This window comes from Emys orbicularis, chromosome 11 (genome assembly GCF_028017835.1).
Source record: "Emys orbicularis isolate rEmyOrb1 chromosome 11, rEmyOrb1.hap1, whole genome shotgun sequence".
Taxonomy (NCBI): domain Eukaryota; kingdom Metazoa; phylum Chordata; order Testudines; family Emydidae; genus Emys; species Emys orbicularis.
Window position 1 is genome coordinate 9,932,203 of NC_088693.1, and position 19,695 is coordinate 9,951,897.

The 19,695-nt window shown below is 44.4% G+C and overlaps 1 protein-coding gene across 1 annotated transcript in view; it reads left to right on the forward strand.

The window, feature by feature from the left end:
• SLC15A2 (solute carrier family 15 member 2) overlaps positions 1–19,695 on the forward strand; it is a 55,225-nt gene that overhangs the window by 22,891 nt on the left and 12,639 nt on the right. Inside the window, exons 8-16 of the mRNA XM_065413486.1 lie at positions 1,953–2,035; positions 4,358–4,444; positions 5,061–5,150; positions 6,332–6,376; positions 8,887–8,919; positions 10,420–10,508; positions 12,525–12,606; positions 14,383–14,508; positions 16,519–16,683. Of these exons, the coding sequence (XP_065269558.1) occupies positions 1,953–2,035; positions 4,358–4,444; positions 5,061–5,150; positions 6,332–6,376; positions 8,887–8,919; positions 10,420–10,508; positions 12,525–12,606; positions 14,383–14,508; positions 16,519–16,683 (800 nt within the window). The remainder of the gene's footprint in view (positions 1–1,952; positions 2,036–4,357; positions 4,445–5,060; positions 5,151–6,331; positions 6,377–8,886; positions 8,920–10,419; positions 10,509–12,524; positions 12,607–14,382; positions 14,509–16,518; positions 16,684–19,695) is intronic.

Sequence of the window (19,695 nt, forward strand, 5' to 3'; positions counted from 1 at the left end):
AATTCACTCTTCCAGAGATAATGAACATGGCATCTTTCTGGAGAGCCTCCAGCAAAGAGGACAGAATAGGGCACTAGAAAAAGATAATGAGCCAACGATTAATGTTACAGCAATTGAGTTCAAAAAGTGCATGGTCACTGGCTCTGAGAAGCGTCCCATTTTCCCACAGGGTTTGTTCCTATCAGTTTAAGAGACTACCGGATTTTTCCTACACAAGTATATGACAAGTATTTCTAGCAGGGTATCGATAGCTGGGGAAAACTGACTTGCAAATATTGCACAATTTCATTGCACAAATTGACTATAAATCTATTTTCTGCTGTGGTTCTCCTACAGCATTCATAGCATGCTGAATGAATGTCAAAATAAATGGGGTCCAGATGTAACATGTTAGGACACTGAATATAAACTCATTACAATGGAAAGCTGGAAATCATAGAACCATAGGGTAAGAAGGGACCACAACGGTCATCTACTTTAACCCCCTGCCGCACTGCACTACATGTGTCTAGTGGCTAGAGCAGGGGATTAGAAATGAAGACTCCCTGGGTTCGGTTTCACAATCTGTGACTCTGCGCAAGTCTTTTAGGGTTTTAGCCATTTCTGTGCTTCATTTTACACATCTGTAAAAGGGAGAACATCTCACCATTAAAATTGTCAGCATTTTGCCAATGTAGGTAATTAAGGTAATCCTGGTATTTGAGATACTTCATCCTGAATATCCCCATCTCAGGCAAACACTTTAGGAAGCCTGATCTGCTGTGCATATATCTTGTGCTTGGGGAGAATGATTTGGCAGGGAAAGATCTTTCAAATTGTCCATCCCATCATACTCAGAGCTGATCTCTGTGAACTCCAGTGAGCAACCATGGAACAATTTTACCAGGGGTCGTAGTGGATTCTGCATCACTGATGATTTTTAAATCCAGATTGGATGTTTTAAATCCAGATTGGATGTTTTTTTTAAAAGATCTGCTCTAGGAATTATATTGGGGACATTCAATGGCCTGTGTTATATAGGAGGTCAGACTAGATGATCACAGTGTTCTCTTCCAGCCTTGGAATCTATGAAAAAACAACTTGGATTGACTGATAATGCTAGAAATGGACTTGAGATGCAAAATTTGGATGCAGTCTTGCATCTGGATTCCACTCGCCAAAGTTCTAGGTGTTCATAAATGGTAGGGTTTTTTTGGCCCAGCCTGTTTTGCAGATAAGGGCCAAATGCAACATTTAGATCTGGATCGAGTTTCAGATTGCAACCCCCGGTTTAGGGTAGAGTGACCACTCTTGCATTCTCAGAATACCGGACATTCCGGTACTTCCAGGAGTGGCATGGGCTGTCTATGCACCATGTGGATGCCATTTTGAAGAGCAGGCTGCTCCACCCCTGCCAGGGTGACCTCTCACGCAGATGCTGGTGGCGGCGGAGCAACGTGCTTTTCAAAATGGTGTCCCCCATTTGATACTGGACAAAACTACGTCCAGTTTTATCTCAGTACTGGACGGGCAACAAACCAACCATAGAGAGGACTGTCCGGTTTAAAACTGAATGAATGGCCTGCCTAGTTCATGGCTGTTTATAATTTTGCCTCAGACCATGGAAAGTGGGGTTTCTTTTCAAAGGCTCGCATAGGAGTTAGGTGCCCCATTGATCTCCAAGGGGGATTAGGTGCCAAACTGCCCTGTGAGCCCTTGAAAATCTCCCTATATACAGTGTGTGCCACTGAATACATGTAAATGACACATTATACTCACAGTCGGGGGGGGGGGGGATGGGGGGGATGGTGCATGGATGCTTATATGTTTGTTTTATGCTACATACACCCTGGGCCCAATCCTGCTGCAAGTGCAACTCCTGTTGAAGTCACTGGGAGTTCTCTGCTCAGGAGGAGGCCCACAGCCATATGGCACCGGGAAGAATTCCAGATTTGGATTTTAATGTTTTACAGTTGTGTTTATTGCTGGAAGTGGAATGTACAAAAAAACTCCGCCGCGAGGGAACATCTTACTCGAAGTTTGCCAGTGCATTGCGGTGAGCTTGTTTCTGTCCCATCATTTTCATGCACAGTTCACAGGTTGTAGCATTGTAAAAGCACATGTTCATTGGGGTAAGTTTTGTATCTTTTTTTATATAATAATGTAATCTGGAGATAGCAGGGAGCCAGGAACACCTGGGTTTTGCTCTTGGTGGTGCCACTGATGAGATGTGAGGAAGGGAAACTCATTTGGGGACAGATCTTGACACCCTTCCTCATGCTGAATGGTGCCTTACTCCACAAGGCGTTCTCCTGAGGTCAGCGGGGTGACTTGCAGAGTGAGAATGGTAGAATCTGACCCTTACGCTCTCTGAGAGGAAACTCTGAAAAGTCACAGAGTGGCCGAATCACAGGTTCATTTTTCTTTTTTGCTGTCCTGTAACTTTTCCAAAGTTGATGAGTTCAGCAGAGAGCAGCAGTACACGTGCCCACTAACCAAGCTCAGCTTGGTATTGTTATGGTGGGCGTCACCAGTGCACTGTAACGCATAGGTTCACTAGTCCTTTTTCCTGGCATGCAAGCTGTGTACAGTCTTTGAAGAAATACTGGATTGTTGTTAGTTTTGCCATATAGTTTCTATCTGGGGGAGTTGTTACAAACAGCAAGCATTTTCCGTCTGCCTTAATCTCTCTAACTGGAGTCAATGCTTGAGCCAGAGTTGATTCCTGGGAACAGGCCATTGGTTTCTCAAGGACTGGTGTAGACAGTGTAAATAAACAAATCACACGTAGAAAATACCCACTTGTCCTCCAATGGGAAACCAAGCTGCAAGGCCCTGAAATCAGAGAAAGGGACAACAGTATTAATCTACAAACTGGCCTGCAGGAAAACAGAGGAATGAAAATTCTGGCTATGTCTTCACTAGCACTTTTGTTGGTCAGGGGTGTGAAAAAAACCACACCCCCGCCCGACATAAGTTACACCGACAGAAGCACCGGTGTGGACCGCGCTATGTCGGCGGGAGACACTCTTGCGCCGCTCATTGGGGGGTGGTTTAATTTTTCAGACCGGAGAGCTCTCTCCCATCGACATCGAGCGGCTCCTCAGGGGACCTTACAGCGGCACCGCTGCAGCACTACAGCGGTGCCACTGTAAGGTCTATAGTGTAGACATAGCCTCTGGCTGTGAAGTTGTTGTAAATAATGAGGCATTTATTCCTTCCTGCCAGTGGTCAATTTAAACTGTGCTTTTTAGAAAAGAAAAATAAATGAAGTGATGTTAATGAATTTCAAATAAGAAGATTTTTCCTGTGACTGGTTTTAAAACAAGTAGGAAATGATCTTGGTGGCTGGTGTCACCTTTGCCTTTGAGAGATAAGAATAGGATGTAGCTGATCCTCTTAATCAGACCAGCATCAAAAGAGGAGTCCCTGAGAGAATCACTCACAAAGAGCTTATCCTGTAACCCCTCAATTCCCACTGACTTCAGTTGTGAGCATCCCTCAGGAGATGCCAGAGACTCCCAGGACCGGTCCCAAAGTAAAGAGGTCGGGGCGGGGGGGAAATACAGTGATAGTTAAAAAGAGGAAGGGATTCAGAGGGTTGTTTGGTGGGAGAGCCAATGGATGGGAGCAGGACATGAAGAGGGATAATACCCAAATGTGTAATATTGAGGAGAAGGGCAGATCTGGGGCTGGAGTGAGCTTTGAGGGGAGGGAGTGTAGGAAGATGCAGGTAGATATTTTGAGGTCAGAAAAATATTGAGTGACTTCATGTGTTATAAGCAACAGAGGGTCCTGTGGCACCTTTAAGACTAACAGAAGTATTGGGAGCATAAGCTTTCGTGGGTAAGAACCTCACTTCTTCAGATGCAAGTGAAGAAGTGAGGTTCTTACCCATGAAAGCTTATGCTCCCAATACTTCTGTTAGTCTTAAAGGTGCCACAGGACCCTCTGTTGCTTTTTACAGATTCAGACTAACACGGCTACCCCTCTGATACTTGACTTCATGTGTTATGTTTCCACATGCAAAGGACAACCATATCAGTTTGATTTAGAAAAACTGCAAAGCTAGAAAAATCTCCATGGGGGGAGAGAGAGAGCACACTGTGTGTGTCTCCTGTGTAACATGAAGCATTAACTTTGCCTGGCAAAAAGGCAGCAGACTCCTAGGAACATAGAGGCACAGAGCAGAGAAAACAAGATTGCATAGTTTCTGTGGCTGCATAGACCATTCCTTGGAGGTTTGAGAATGATGGGGGTAGTTTTGATCTGGAAATTCTACATGGACAGGGGGCATGAAAGATGGGATAAGGGAGATGGTCTAACTGGTTGACATACACATAAGTTACCCCTGTTATTCATTTGTTCTTCCCTCTAGTTTGCTATTACAAACCGGCTGAAAAATCACTCCAAACAGATTCCAAAGAGGGAGCACTGGCTAGATTGGGCATCAGAAAAATACTCAGTAAGTGATGACTTACATGTAAGTGACTGAGTGTCTGGTTCTTTGATCTGGCATGGGCTGGGTGGTGTCTTGGGTTCTTGAGCTGTAATAAGGTAGCCTTAAAGGGACACCTTGAGTCAAGCTGTGTGTCTGAGCCTTTGAGCAATCGCCAGTACAGATGAATTTTCCCGTACACTGAAATTAACACTGAAATTTCCCCTTACACTGAAATTAATTAACATTAGTGAACTTCAAGATGTAAAACAAATGCAGCACTAAAAAAGCCAAGCTGCACTGAGCACTACACAGCATCTCCAGTACATGAGTATCTCATAGGGCCTATGTATATAAATACTGTATATATTTGGTTGTCTCTCCCCCCAGCCTCTCTTTATTACTTGCCTTCCTAAATTGTAAATTCCTTAGGACCTGGACCATGTCTACCTCTGTGTATGTACAATGGGACTGGAGATTCTAGGCTCTCTGTAATGCAAATAGCGAAAGTAGCATGTATAAGTATGATAAATATTTGACACACCATTCCTTGGAGTTAATTAGGGACCTTCACACATGGGGACGGAAATTGTTGTTAGCTGTTCCACCTCCATTTTATCTTTCTGCTTTTTTCTCTTAATAGAAGCAACTGATCAATGAGATTAAAATGGTGACACGAGTTCTCTTCCTGTTTATCCCACTGCCAATGTTCTGGGCTCTCTTTGATCAACAGGTAAAGTATAACAAATCACAGACATGTTTATTGTGCCAGATTCTGATCTTGGTCATGCCAGTGTAAATCTGGGGTAACTCCCTGGAAATCACAGTGCACTGAGGGCATCAGAGGTCTCATCTTCCCACTAGATATCCGCTTGCCTTGATGAGGCAGCACCTGCCATTCATGGTCATCTGGCCTTCAATCTCCTGCTTGGTTTCTAGAATGGGGTGGGTGCTGTGGATTGCCACGGGCACGCAGGGGCGAAAGAAAATGCAGGCCTGTTATTTACCAGGCTGCACGTGGCAATAGACTATATTGGTAAGGGATGCAAGGAGAGTATGGGTCACGATGCAAACTGCAGACACACACACAACTAAAATTAATCAATTTAAAGTTTTATTGGGGATAATTACAAGGGGTAAGGGAGCAGCGTTTGATTAGCTAACAGAGTTAATGAAACTTAAAACACACAATGACTAAAATATCTACTAACAATATTTATAAACAAAGATGCAGCAATCAGTAATAACTGATACTTACAAATACAAACCAACGCATAACGACCGGCAAACATAGAAACTCTGTTTGAAACACGTGAGCTGAGAGAGAGGCTTCGAGGTGATCAGGCTCGGTTACGGGTGTACACAGGATACACAGGATTCGTTTTTCTTTCTCCTCTCCCTGCCTGCACATGGCAGGCAGGCCCATAAAGTACCAACTATGACATCATAGAAGTGTCATAGGGGACGGGGCCCAAAACCTGTTTGTGTTCGTTTCTGATTGGCACAAGCAAAGTTTACACCAAGTAGGGGAGCAGGTGCCTCAAAGTCTGGCTTCGCCCCCAAAAGGTGAGGAAATGCATATTGTTTTAGAATGCGTGCAACACTGAATGACAAAAGAAGAGGCCAGGGCAATACCGGTATGGGCAAGTTTTACAGGATGCAGACAGGAACTCATCTCAACAAGTGCCAGAGGTGGTTGGAAAGAAGGTGCCATGCCTATAAACAGAAGAAAATGAGGGCTGAGAGAGAAGGGAAGCAGAGGTGGGAGAAACAAGCAGAAGAGATACTGGGAGAATGACTGAAGGAAGAGGAAGAGAAGTCAAGCCCTTCCAGCACTCACTTCTCCTCTGTTCCCTTATTCTCCCATCCCTCAGAGCACACCAGGGTTCTTACAATGGTCTGTTTTGTCCTTAGGGATCTAGATGGACTCTGCAAGCTACTAAAATGAATGCAGACTTTGTAAGTACTTAAGATTACTAGGGATTATAAAACTAGTAGTAACCCTGGCTTTTTGAAATTAATTGTTCACAATAGTTAAACCTGCTGCTTTACAACCTCGTAAGAGTTGCACTTTTATGGATTAGAAAAAATGTTGTAGATGTACATACCAGAATTCATAATGATCATGAAACATTATGGAAAGAAGTGAGGCCTAGTAAACTAAGCCCAGCCCTGCGAGCTAGGACTACTTGAGTTCTACTTCTGTGACCTTGAGCAAGTCACTTAACTTCTCTCCCTCAGGTGTAAAATGTGGGGATGTTGTGAGGATCTATTAGTTAATAAATGTAATAGATGTAAATTGCCAATGGAACAGCATGCAGTCAAGTATAAATGTGTGTAAACCGGCTGGGTAAGGATTTTTTCATACAGGGCCCCATTTACAGAAGTGTATGCAGTGTTTAATTTGTAATGAAAGAGGTGCTGGGGATCAAGCAATTAGGTGCCAGAGCTCAAACAGTTTTTTTACTTTCACACCTGATACAGAAAGCCCAGAGGGGTCGGGGCTATGAACTGCTAAACCAAGAGGTGCAGGGACTCAGCCCGAGCAAGTCCTGGCACAAATTAAGCACTGCATGTGTGTCTTAATAGGCCATCCAGATCTTACATGTGGACACTCAGATCAGTACTTAGGCATGTAAATGGCCATTTTCTTTGTGTAAATTCGGATTTAATCTCCAAAGTGTGAGTCCTGTTATATCACTCACATTTGAAGATTGGGCCCATGGCATTTGTCACTTGTTAGGGTAATTAATCCAAGCGAGGCATGAAAAGATTGCAACTCTGTATTTTATACTGTGAAAGGAAAGTCAATAAAAGTTCACACAGCCCTTGTGACTGGTAACTAGAAACATTGTAGTCTGTGTGTTTAGTGATACATTAATGAAACATCTAAGAATCGACAGAACTCCTTTACTAAACACTCTCTGGCTGAAAACAAAACTGTTCTTAGCATTTTGTCCCAACAGTTCCTATGGATTTTTGGCTCATGTATCAACCTATCCCACTTCCTCTGTGCACATCAAGGGCAAACTGTCTCTTTAAGGCCTCCTGGCATTTCTCTTTGTAAAATCCCCCTTGCTTTCTCAGTCAAGCGTTCTCCTTCAGTAGGGAGTGAGCATTAACAGGAGAAAGGAAAGTCAAATCTGTTCCTGTGTGAGCTGAAATATGTACACTCTTATTTACTAATGCCAAATTAGCACACTGTATACAAACTGATGGGAGGAGTGGGTATTTCCCTGCCACGGCGTATTTAGCTTTGTAACTGTTGTGCACTGCAATTGTAACTCTCCCAGATTCTGCTGTCTGCAGAGACAGGCAGCCATTTTGCACTCGACTCAGTGCAGACTCTCAGAGAGGAGACAAAAGTGTGCAGTGTTCTTTCATGGAGATTTTACTTTTGTTCTTTCTTGGGGGGTTTTCGTCTCTTAATCTAAAAGGAAAGTCATTCTGACTGAAAATATGTTTGCTTTTTGTGCTCAGAGAAACACCTGCCGCTGGTGAAATGCATACTTCCTCCTCTCTGGAGACTGCCAAGCTATCCCTTTCAGGCACTTATTCATATCCCTCACTCCTAAAAATATTTCCAAAGAGTAATTTTTGGAGTACTAGGTTGTACAGCCCACCCCCCCCTCAGTGCAGCGTTCTATCCCTGCCAATGGCATAGGGGCCTCATAGCCAGGTAGTTGAGCCTGATTCAGCCTTGGCTAACAGAGTTAGAGGCTCATGCTTTTAGAACTAGGGTTCTACCACCAGGAGAGGGGGACAGAGCACCATGTTGAGTGGGTGTGGGTTACAGTTGTGCCAAATGGCAGGCACTGTCCAGAAATGGGCTTAAGTAAAACAATCCCACAACCAGATTTTGAAGCTGCCCAGAGTTTGGGAGCATTATGTTGCAGAGTTTTGGTTCATCCCATTATGGATGTAGAGGGGAAGCTCAACATTTGGATCCCAATCTGGATTCCAAAATACCCATTCTTCTTTCCCTACCAAGTTTAGGGCTGATCAAATCTGGGGCAGTAACTTCTAGTGTTATCAAAACATTTCCAGGGATCGGATCTCCCCCAGTTGTCCTCTCTCCAGGGATTTATGTTCCTTCTGCAAAGGACTCAGTTCAAATACCACATCCTTAGAAGAGAAATGGCAGGGAGAACACAGCATCCACCACTCATAGATTCATAGATTCATAGATTCTAGGACTGGAAGGGACCTCAAGAGGTCATCGAGTCCAGTCCCCTGCCCGCATGGCAGGACCAAAGACTGTCTAGACCATCCCTGATAGACATTTATCTAACCTACTCTTAAATATCTCCAGAGATGGAGATTCCACAACCTCCCTAGGCAAAGGTAAAGCACCCAAGAAGACAGTTCAGCTACCGAGGTCTATATTGTGGGCGGTTTGCTTAGCTGAGAGCAATAGACATGGTATTATGTTGTATTGACTAATCAGTTTGAATGTCTGTTTATTTCAGGGAGGAATAGTCTTTCAGCCAGACCAAATGCAGGTAAAAGAACCCATAGGGCAAATTGCACGGTCCTTGTAAATGTGTTGTCTTTCTTATTCATATTTCACTCTACACTCACAGCCCAGTCCTGCTCTTATTAAAGACAATGGCAAAATTCCTACTGACTTTAATGGTGCAGGATCAACTCCTTAATTTTGCTATGTATTTTGTGAAACATAGTCCTCTGGCCTTAAAACTCCCCCTAGTGCTGCAGGGGATTTCCTACTCTGCAGGTGAATTCTGTTGACTAGCAGTGAGTTCCTGTAAAACAAGGGACTTCAGAGGGAATTCCTAGAATCATAGGAACATAGGGCTGAAAGGGACCTCAAGAGGTCATCTAGTCCAGCGTCCTGCTCTGAGGCAAGACCAAATGATTGTGCTGCAGCCACGTTATGCTGGCATAATACGGGTGAGCACAGAGGGTTTTGCTAACCGGTGCAGAGTGGCACAGCCAGCTTAATCCCACCCCCCGGCCCAGGAATTTCCAATGCAGGAAATGTGTCAAGGGCATGTCAGTGTGGGCTAGGATTGGGGTTTGGAGGAGTGCAGCCACGGCTTTTCTCTTCCCTGACTGTTCTCTGTCGTCATAATGGTTCCTTAGGGTCTTTGCAGCCAGGGTACAAATTAGGGTGGGCCTCTAAGCTGCTCCAACATGCACTGATGGTGGAACCAGCCCGCAGCAGCCCCTGCATAGAAGAGGCACAAGCCACCTCTCCTTTCTTCTGGTCCCTGGGCTGTGCTCAGCATCACCGGAAAGAGAAATTCTCTGTCCTTTCCTGCAGGGAAGGTGGAATTTTAAGGCTCCAGGACTGTGCAGTGTAATCACAGTTGATTACAGCACTTGTGTGCTCTCTAGGGATGGCTGTACTGCTTCAGAGAAATTCAAAGTCACCTCTTCCCTGCAATCTTCACTCAAAACTCAAGCTGAACGTTCCTTGATGTTTGTTCCCCACAGCCATTATTCATTTCCCTGTATTTCCACTGCTATTTGGCAGCACGCACACAGATGTCCCAGGAGAAAAGCTGCTCCCATGAGACTTCTGAGCAGACTGGAAACAGCCTGTGTTGGAAATCTCACAAAAAGAGTCTGTTCTCATGAGATTTTTAACCCTATAATGAAGATCCAAGATTTGAGCATCATTGTTGATTAAACATCTGAGTTATTGGGTTGATTCCCTAATCAGAGCTCTGAGCCTTTGGAAATTCTCCCATCTCTGTTATTAATGCATTTTTTTGTGCACTTTAAAAATGTAGTGCCTCAGTTTCCCCATTGGTAATACTGGGCTCAGAACACTTATTCACCTCCTAGGGGTGTTGTAAGGATGAATATATTCATGTCTGTGAACCTTAAATGGAGGAAGCTATTGAAGTGCAAAGTATGATTATATTTTTGAGTGTTTATTTGCGTCATTCCTATAATGGAATTATTTCTGCTTTATGAGTTTAATTACTGTAAATCGCTTTGTATTGCCTAATCTCTCCCATCCATTGGTGCTGCAGTTCTTGAACCCACTCCTGATTCTGATCTTCATTCCAATTTTTGACTTTGGCGTCTACCCCCTGATCAACATGTGCAGATTTAATTTCACGTAAGTATTTGGGGCAGTGCATACTGCCAAATTTTTATTCCTTTGCAGCTTCCCTCTTCTCCCCCCCCCCCCCCAAAAAAAAAGTTTATACGAGATTGGGTGGACAAGACACCTGAGCTTCCATTCATTCCGCAACCTATTCTTGCTTCTAACTTAGCCTTCTGTCCTGCATTTGTCAACATCACCAAGCCAACACATAGTCCATGGACGTTACAGAGGGAAAAGAGCAATTAGGTCAGCTCTTCCAGTTCCACACCAGGGGGTTGTTCCCTACTGAGGGTGCAGGATTGTTCCCAACTGAGCGTTCAGTAGGGCTTTGTCTAGTCCAATGTAACTGTCTCGTGTAACAGGGATTCCCCGAGCCTTGGAGGAGTGTCCCAGGCGCTAGCAGATCTCGTTGACAGTGAATTTTCCCCAGCAGTCAATCTCATCACTCCCTTTCTTAATTTCATCCCACAGCTCCTCATTGCACCCTCTTGCACTACTCTAAATAATTGACCTCCTGTTTTAGGGCCTGATTGAGGCTTTCCCCACTTTGGCCCCTCCGGGGAGGAAGGGAGCTAAACTCATTAGCAGTCCTTGTTCTCAGGAGTCTTCCATTGACTTCGGTGGCCCTTGGATCAGGCCCTCAGACAGCAAGTTGCTTGTGTGAGCAGAGCTGGCGAGGTGCAGTGAGAACAAGAAGCTGTGCCCTCTTCCAGAGTGGTGTCATGGCCACACTCCCCCATGCGCGCCTCAGAGAAGGAAGCATTTTATTCTCCTGAGACATGGTGTCCTGTGGAGCGCACACTGGAGCAGCGCTTCTCCACCCCGCCTCAAAGGGCCTTACGCTGGCAGAGCTGACTGGACATCTAGCCACATTATAACCAGTTCTTCGTCCATTCCACTCATGAGCCCTAAATTCACATGCAGATTAAAAGCTCTGCCACACAGCAGGGACCAGAGAAAGCTCCATGCTCCAGACCCTGCTCCGTCTTAGTATTATACTGTATCTAAAAATAATCCTCTAAAAATAATTCTGAATTAAACTCAGTCTCTTTCCCTCCCCAAGACATGGGTGCTGACAAACCAACGCCCTGTCTTACACTTACATCTGCGAGCGCTACGCAGGGTCCCCAAAGGACTCCACAAGGCTGCAGGGGTCTGGATTGCTAGATCCTAATGCAGGATCAGGGCCAAAATGGGGTCATTTATTACAACAGCATAAAGAGCCAACAAGTGTTTTTTGTTACACTTAACTGAGAGACGGGCTCAAACTTGAAAATTTGGCTTCATAGCTGGAGTTCCAACAGCCCAACATTCAGAAAATTTGGATCTGGGGCCATTTGCATTATTTGGATATGGATCCACATTTGGATTTTGAATAGCCTAAGCATCCAGAGTTGTTTTGGTTTGGGTCTAGCCCTAATTTAAATATTCAGCCTGGACCTGACTTCAGATCTCACTTTAACTGGTTCCACATCAGTATCACTCCTGTGACTCCAGGGGAGTTACTCTTGGTTTACACCAAGTACAGTAAGCCTGGTCTGAATTTGACTCTAAATGTATTTGCATGAGAAATAACAGCACAGATGATGCAGCTGGTTGGAAGTTTTGATGATGTGAACTATATTTTTGTTCTTGAAGTCTGCAGCTAAATAGCCTGCTTCCTTTTTTGTCTTTCCCCAAAAGGACTTGAAGATAGATCATTTGTGGTGCTTCTTCCAACATTACAAGTTAACATAATGCCAGAATCTATTCCCACTAGAAGAGCTCAGAACAAGATAATATGAAACTTGCAAGCGAAGAGCTTTTTTCATGGCATATCAATTTTAATTGGCCTCAGTGCTGGTCTTGTACTGTATAATAGAATAGTTTGAAGTTAAACGATTGTCAATTTCAACAGCACATCATCCACAATGCCACCTGTTTGGACAGTTTAATACATGCCTTTGGAATATCTTTGACTCTGAGGGATGGTATTACACATTTTACATTACACTTTTATTAAGGAAATCTCTCCCATTCACTCTTCAGGCCTATTAGAAAAATGGCAACAGGTATGATCCTTGCAGGTCTGGCGTTTGCAGCTGCAGCCATTGTAGACATCAAAATAAATGTAAGTACAGAGCAGTTGCACATGTGGAGATACACACAAATCCACATAGATACATAGCTTCCATTGGGCTATTTTATTAATGTCTATTGGATAATACTCCTTGTAACTATTGTACAGCTTGATCTCCTTCATTAACATATGCTTTACAATTAAACACACTGTTATTTTTAATAATACTTATCCCCTTGTCTGCTTCTCTTACCTCCTAATCTTTGCCGTTCTGATGTGCCAATCATCTGTATCAGTTTATAGTATATAGTGCTTTCTAATGTCAATGTGCTTTACAAACATCTAATTAACACTAGTGGCTAATTCCAAATAGGTAGTGTATCCTATCTTCTGTCTAATGTTTTATCCTGCCTGTGTTTAAGTAGGGATGGTTTTGTTCCTTTCCATGTGATTACATTAGGATTAGATTTGTTTGCATGGATAATGCTTTCAATAATAATGGGTTTGAGTGTACTCAGACTTATTTAGTTACAGTCATTTGTAATTGACAAGGTTGTCCTATTTTCTGGGTGTTTTCTAATCGCTTGCAATTTCTGTATGTCTGTTATACGTGTTACTACTATTTGTTGTTTCTAGGCTGAGCATGGTAGGTATTTTGCAGACATAGGTTGATCTTTTCCTTTTAAAAAAATTAATAAGGAATTAATTTTTAAAACTTCCACTGAGACTGATAAAAGACCCAATCCATCAAAATATATTTGATACAGAGTAATCCCTAACTTGCTATGGCCCATAGAGTTGGGCTTTTATTTACTGCTGCTCTCATGAAGTCATTAGCAAACCACTCACTGAAATCAGATTTTGTGGGTTAATTTCTCCTCCCCATTCTGTACTTCTTTGCCATGCAAAACTCTGTCACTGAAATCAATGAGAGTTCTGTCTGAGCATTGGTCCCAGGGTGTGGTTATTTCCCAATGAGGCATTGCACCCTTGTGTAGAAAACAGACCCCATAAGAGCTTTTGCCATTAAAATCTCTATCAAAGATACCTGATTTATAACATCAGACAAAAAAATCAGAACCAACCAGGCATTACGGCAGCCTTTGCAGTCACTAAAAGTAGGGTGGGCTGGTTAAAAACAGACTGTTCTGATTTGCGTTAGGTGTGCAAATAATGCAAGATGCTTCTGAAAAGCTCTTTCTAGCAAATTATTTCCAATAAGGATCTAAGTACATATATGTTTGTTTGTTTCTCTCTCTGTGTCAATAGAGAAAGACATATATAAATAGCTCTTTGATATTGTGGTATTGTATATGTAATCTAGAAATATCTCATAGAGACACAGTGCTCAGCATGCCTGAGTCTGCTCCCATTTGAAGTCAATGGGAGTTATACTTGTTGACGTCAATGGGAACAGAGTTAGATTGATGCTGGGTGCATTCAAAAACCCTACCTATGGACATCACTATAATTCTATCGTTATCTAACATGATAATACACTATCCAATTAAACCTCTGCACTTGGGAAATGTACAATGTGAAAATCAGGTTGGCTCCAACTATCCAGGAAAAGTATCCCAGCTACACATCATCTCTCGTGTATTTGATGGGGGTGGGTATGACGACCACCTTTCCAAAGAATGGTAGATTAGGCAGTGAGGTTCCTACCAAGTAAGCTCTTCCTAAATCAGAGTTACGATCAGCTGTCTCACAGTGCAGCACCCACCAGCACCCTCGCTGCAGAGAGGCAGAATATTACAGCTATGAGCTGAATGATATTAAGCAGCTATAATAAAGGGTAAAACTAGCACATTTTGTTTTAATCAGGAAACCACTATGCCCTCGCCTGTTCCAAAAGAAAGTTTCGTTCAGGTTCTGAATTTGGCAAATGACAGTATTCATGTGAAAATCCAAGGCCAAGACTTATTTCAGCAACCCATTGGGGCTTTTCAGGTAAGAATATATTTTGGGATTAAGGGCCTGATGCAGAGTCCATTGAAACCCAGGGCCGGCTCTGGCTTTTTTGCCACCCCAAGCAAAAAAAAAAAAAATCGGGGCGGCCAGAATGGCAAAGCAACAAAAAAAAAAACAACCTGTGGCGCGGCCGGATCGGCAAAGCAGGAAAAAAAAAAAAACCTGAACCGCGGCCAGAGCCAGGGTGCAGGGGGACTCCCTGCACTGCAGACATGCCCCGGCTAGCGGGGGGGAGCGGGAGGGAGCGGAGGGAGAGAGAGAAGAGGGGTGGCCAGGGCTTCAGCGGGGTGCTCGTCACGCGGCCCCGACCACCACGCCGCCTGCCAGGAGGGCTCTGCACCACTCCGGTCAGCGGGGAGGGAAGGACGCGGGCTGCTCTGCCGGGCTTGCTACAGACCTGGCACCAGCTGGGGCAGACGGAGCGCGCAGCCCGCTCCCAGCAGGGCGCTCCCCTCCTCCACGCCGCCGCCCCCTGCAGGGCGGCCAGATCGGCGAACAAAATAAAAAAACACAAAAACAAACAAACAAAAAAAGCGGCCGTGCCACCCTAGGATTGGGCGGAATGCCACCCCGTAGAATCTGCCGCCCCAAGCACGAGCTTGCTCGGCTGGTGCCTGGAGCCGGCCCTGTTGAAACCAAAGAGATTCTTTCCAGGGTCATCCATGGCCTTAGATGAAGCCCTTAGACAGTGGCAGTAGGAGTGTAATGGCACCTCAAATAATGTATGCAGCAAATATTAGCCTAAATTTGTATTCTCCTGAATTGAATACATCCCACATAGACTTCCTAATTCACAGAAAGCTCAGGTGTCATCTCAGCAGGCTCCCATTTGAAAGAGGAAGCATTCACACTCCCATATGTTTAGAGACTCAGAAAGCTGTTACCTTGCACTCCCTGAGCCAGCCCTGCCTGGGAGGAGGGCACGGAGCCGCCTTCTGGAGACAGAGCACTGTGTCTTCGGTGGCAAAATTTAAACAGAGCTTTTTGAGTTGCATTTAAGCAGAAGATGAACAGATGGCTAATTGCATTCACCTATAACTAGGAATAAAGGATAATTGTCCCAGGATGAACATGTGCAGGAGGGGGGGAAAAAAACCCACATTCAGTCTGCATCTCTCATTGCTTAGACGTAAATCAAAGTAAGTCACTGCTGGGATTTGGATTTTAGATTTTAAATGTATTTACCTGGAAAGAATAAAAGAAAAGGAGGGGCGGGGGTTTACTTAAACTTGAACCTGGCAGCTTAGTTCTCTCTCCTTTCAGGATCCCAAGTACATTGGGTGCAGCCTCGTTAGGTGTTCAGCATGGTAACGCATCGGCCACCAACTGTCCATAATCTTCTTTTGTAGCTATAGAGCAGGGGTCGGCAACCTTTCAGAAGTGGTGTGCCGAGTCTTCATTTATTCACTCTAATTTAAGGATTTGTGTGCCAGTAATACATTTTAACGTTTTTAGAAGGTCTCTTTCTATAAGTCTATAATATATAACTAAACTATTGTTGTATGTAAAGTAAATAAGGTTTTTAAAATGTTTAAGAAGCTTTATTTAAAATTAAATTAAAATGCAGAGCCCCCGGTCTGGTAGCCAGGAACCGGGCAGTGTGAGTGCCACTGAAAATCAGCTTGCGTGCCGCCTTCGGCACGCGAGCCATAGGTTGCCTACCCCTGCTATAGAGTTTGTTGAGTGGCACAACAAGCCCAGGGGAAGATCTGTCCTGAAGTAGCAGCAAGCACAGAGAGAATGCCCTGAGCAGTGGGTAGTATTAAACCTGGAGGAGTCGCTCTGAGCAGACTAGCATCAAGCACATAGGTCAACATAGGCCATTTACCAAGAAGGCTGGGATGCTTTCAGCTAACCTTAATCCCCCACTCCCTATTAATCTGTCTCTACAACTTTCCTGGAAGTCAGAATGGGATTGCAGTTCCCCAGGAAGAACTTGATCTTTTCTCTTATGAAGAAAATATGTAACAGCCTGTTTTCTTTTTGCAGGACCCAGCTGAGTATTCAAAATTAATGCTGAATGGAGCACAACAAAACCTTGGCTTTGAGCTGCAGTCCCAAGGATCAGTGTCCACATTTTACCACACCGTGCAGGAAAAGTCAGTATACAGCTTAATTGTCTACAAGTCAGAGGGAAACCTATCAAGCCACTTAGTAAGTGAAGACTGAAGTGTAAATACAGTATTAATTCAATGGCTGAGATGATACAGTGGGGTAATGGGTTCATTAATTCATTCGCTCAGTTGCAGAGTCTGTCTGATTGCGCTCAGGTGCTGTAAACTTGACTTTACAGTTAGCAGCATTGAATCTGTGCTCAGTTCTGCTGGTGATTAACGAACTAGCAGATTTTATGGCATCAGTGTTGCTGGGCCCTGTTTAAACTGGTGAATGCTGCAGCAAGAGAGTAGAATAGTGCCTGCCAGGCAGCAGGGCCGCAGAAGATAGGGAAGCTGAGCGTCTGAGCTTCTATACAGCAATGACGTTAAAAAGAGACTCTGGGGCCAGGCATAGAATGAAAACATCAGTGGAATGTTTGTAGGTTTAGTTATTACAAGTCTACTAAAAACACACAGAAGGCCCATTTGTTTTACTGAACAGAACAAATGATTACGCTAGCTTCTCTCTGCGCCGGCAGCAGAGCCAGCTTGGTGTGCAGTTTCGGGAATTGCTGCAATGGCCTTGGAGATGTATATTGGACACTATGGGCCAGATTCTGATCACCTACATGAAGCCAAAGAAACTCCATTGAAGTGAATGGAGGTACTCCAGATTTGACCAAGGGGTAAATGTGCTCGGAATCTGACCTCGTGTTGAAACACGCTTCCTCCTGGGATTCCTCAACCTTGTCACTCTGTGTTGCCAGCCCCATGCATTCGAATGCTCAAAATCACAAGATTATAAAAAACAATCAATTTGCATCTGAAGTTCATTTTCTTGGTCTTTCTGGGTTTTGGAGCCTTTGGGCTGCATTCGGGTCCCGTTCTCAAGCTTTTCTCCACAATCGTGAGCACTAGAAACTCGCTTTAAACCCCCCCCCAAAACCTGCAACTCTCATGAGATCTCTTGATTCCAGAAGCTGGGGCTTTAAGAAAAAACATCAGATACCCAAGGCTCATGATAAAATCACGAGAGTTGGCAGCACGAAACTCTTGTCATCTTCTCCCTTAAAAGAATAAAGTAGTACTATGTTGGCTTGCGGGCATGTGCTCGGAAGAGCTTCGAGAGCAGCTCTGAACGTGCCAGGATTCAGTGCTCCTCAGCATCGCTTGTAAATTTTAGGGCCAGCTTGGCACCTTTGCTGCAAGCCCTACACTGTGCTTGGGGGCCTGGAGTTATCCGGGACAGCCACAAATTCAAGAGAAACATGGGAGGAACAAGGCGAGGCTGACTGTGAGATTGAGCTCATCACCTAGGCAGCATCAGCTGACAGGGCTGCTATGTAGCCTTAGTTGGAATTTATACCAGCCCCAGACCCCAGTGGCAGGACCCGGGGGGCAGGGTTTGCACTCAGAGAGAGTCACCCGTCCATCCGGTTCACCTGCCTAGGAATACAGGAGGGGCAGGTGCAAATTTCACGCTTCAGAGCTGTATCTGACCCTTATTTTTCTAAAGCCTGGGGTCCAAGTGATACTCTCGTTTACACTGCAGGCAATGGGCCACCTTTCTCCCTGGCTACATTGTATGCTGTCAGTGGAACTGTACTGCTGGCACTGAGAGCAGGACATATCTCATCGTCGTGAGGGACTGCTGGGTTTGCCCATTGCTGACATGGGTCTGTGGGGCTTTCCTCGGGAGAGCCAGCCTGGAGACGCTTTCTGTGATGTTCTCCCATCTTTGGAGCCCCTGAACTGTAGATAAAGACATTAACAGCTCTAGGGTGCATTGATTACAGCCAATAATAATTTAATTGGCCTGCCCCACTAAAAGGCGATGTTATTTCCCATGTATCCACCATTTAAATAAATGCCGTTGTTATTTATTATACATGTGTTTACTATCCATTATGACTGTTTATTATGTATAGAGCAGCAGACAGCACCAAAAACATGATAGGCATTTTATAGGCATGTCAGAAGACAAGGTCCTTGCCCTGAGAAACTCAGTCTAATCTAGAGAAAGAAGTGTGTGTGGTGGTGGGGAATGTAAAACGTTTGCACTACGTTGAGATAAACCCATATTCTGATCACCTTGTGCATGGTATGGGCCACATCCTTGGCTGGTGTAAACTGGCATAGCTCCATTGACTTCAATGGCCACAGAACATCAATGGAGCTACGCTGGCTGAGGATCTGTCCCTATGATTTTATTACCCCTTTGGGTAGGGACCGTGTTTTCCTCTGTCTTTCCCAGCCCTGAACACAGTTGGCCTTCCTCAAATAAAAAGAGAAAATATAATTAATCTTAGAATTGCTGGTACGCTTCTCATCTCCAGGGTGTATTTGCATACCCTCCATGTGTCCCCTTTGGGGGTCCTAACAAGGAGCTGCATAGAGTGATCATAAAATGATGATTAAATGAAGAGTCACAACAATGATTCAAGGGCTGGAGAAAATGCCTTATAGTGAGAGACTTAACAAGCTCAACCTGTTCAGCGTATCCAAATGAAGATGAAGAGGGGCTGGATTACAGTGTATAAGCACTTTCACAGGGAGAAAACCCTGGATACGAATGGGCTGTTTCATCTAGTGAAGAAAGGCATAACAAGAATCAATGGCAAGAAGTTAAAGCCGAACAAATCTGAATTAGAAATAAGGCACAGACTTTTAACAGTGGGAAGAAACTACCAAAGGAAGTGGTGGGTTCTCCATCTCTTGATATCTTCAGACCAAGACCGGATGCCTTTCTGGAAGATATGCTTGTGTCAAACATAAGTTATTGGGCTCAATACAGGGGTAATCGGGTGAAATTCTATGGCCTGCATTACTCAGCAGGTCAGACTAGCTGATCTAATGGTCCCCTCTAGCCTTAAAATCTATGAACCCTGCCCCCATTGGAGTCAATGGGAATTTGGCCATTGACTTCAGTGGGGTCAGGATTTCATCCCTAGGGCCTGAATCAAAGCCTATTGCAGATTCCCATTGACTTCAGTGGGCTTTCCATCAGGTTCCTAATTCCCCTGATTTCTACATTTTCCCCTGCACCTCATTTGAAAGGCAACCATAGTAA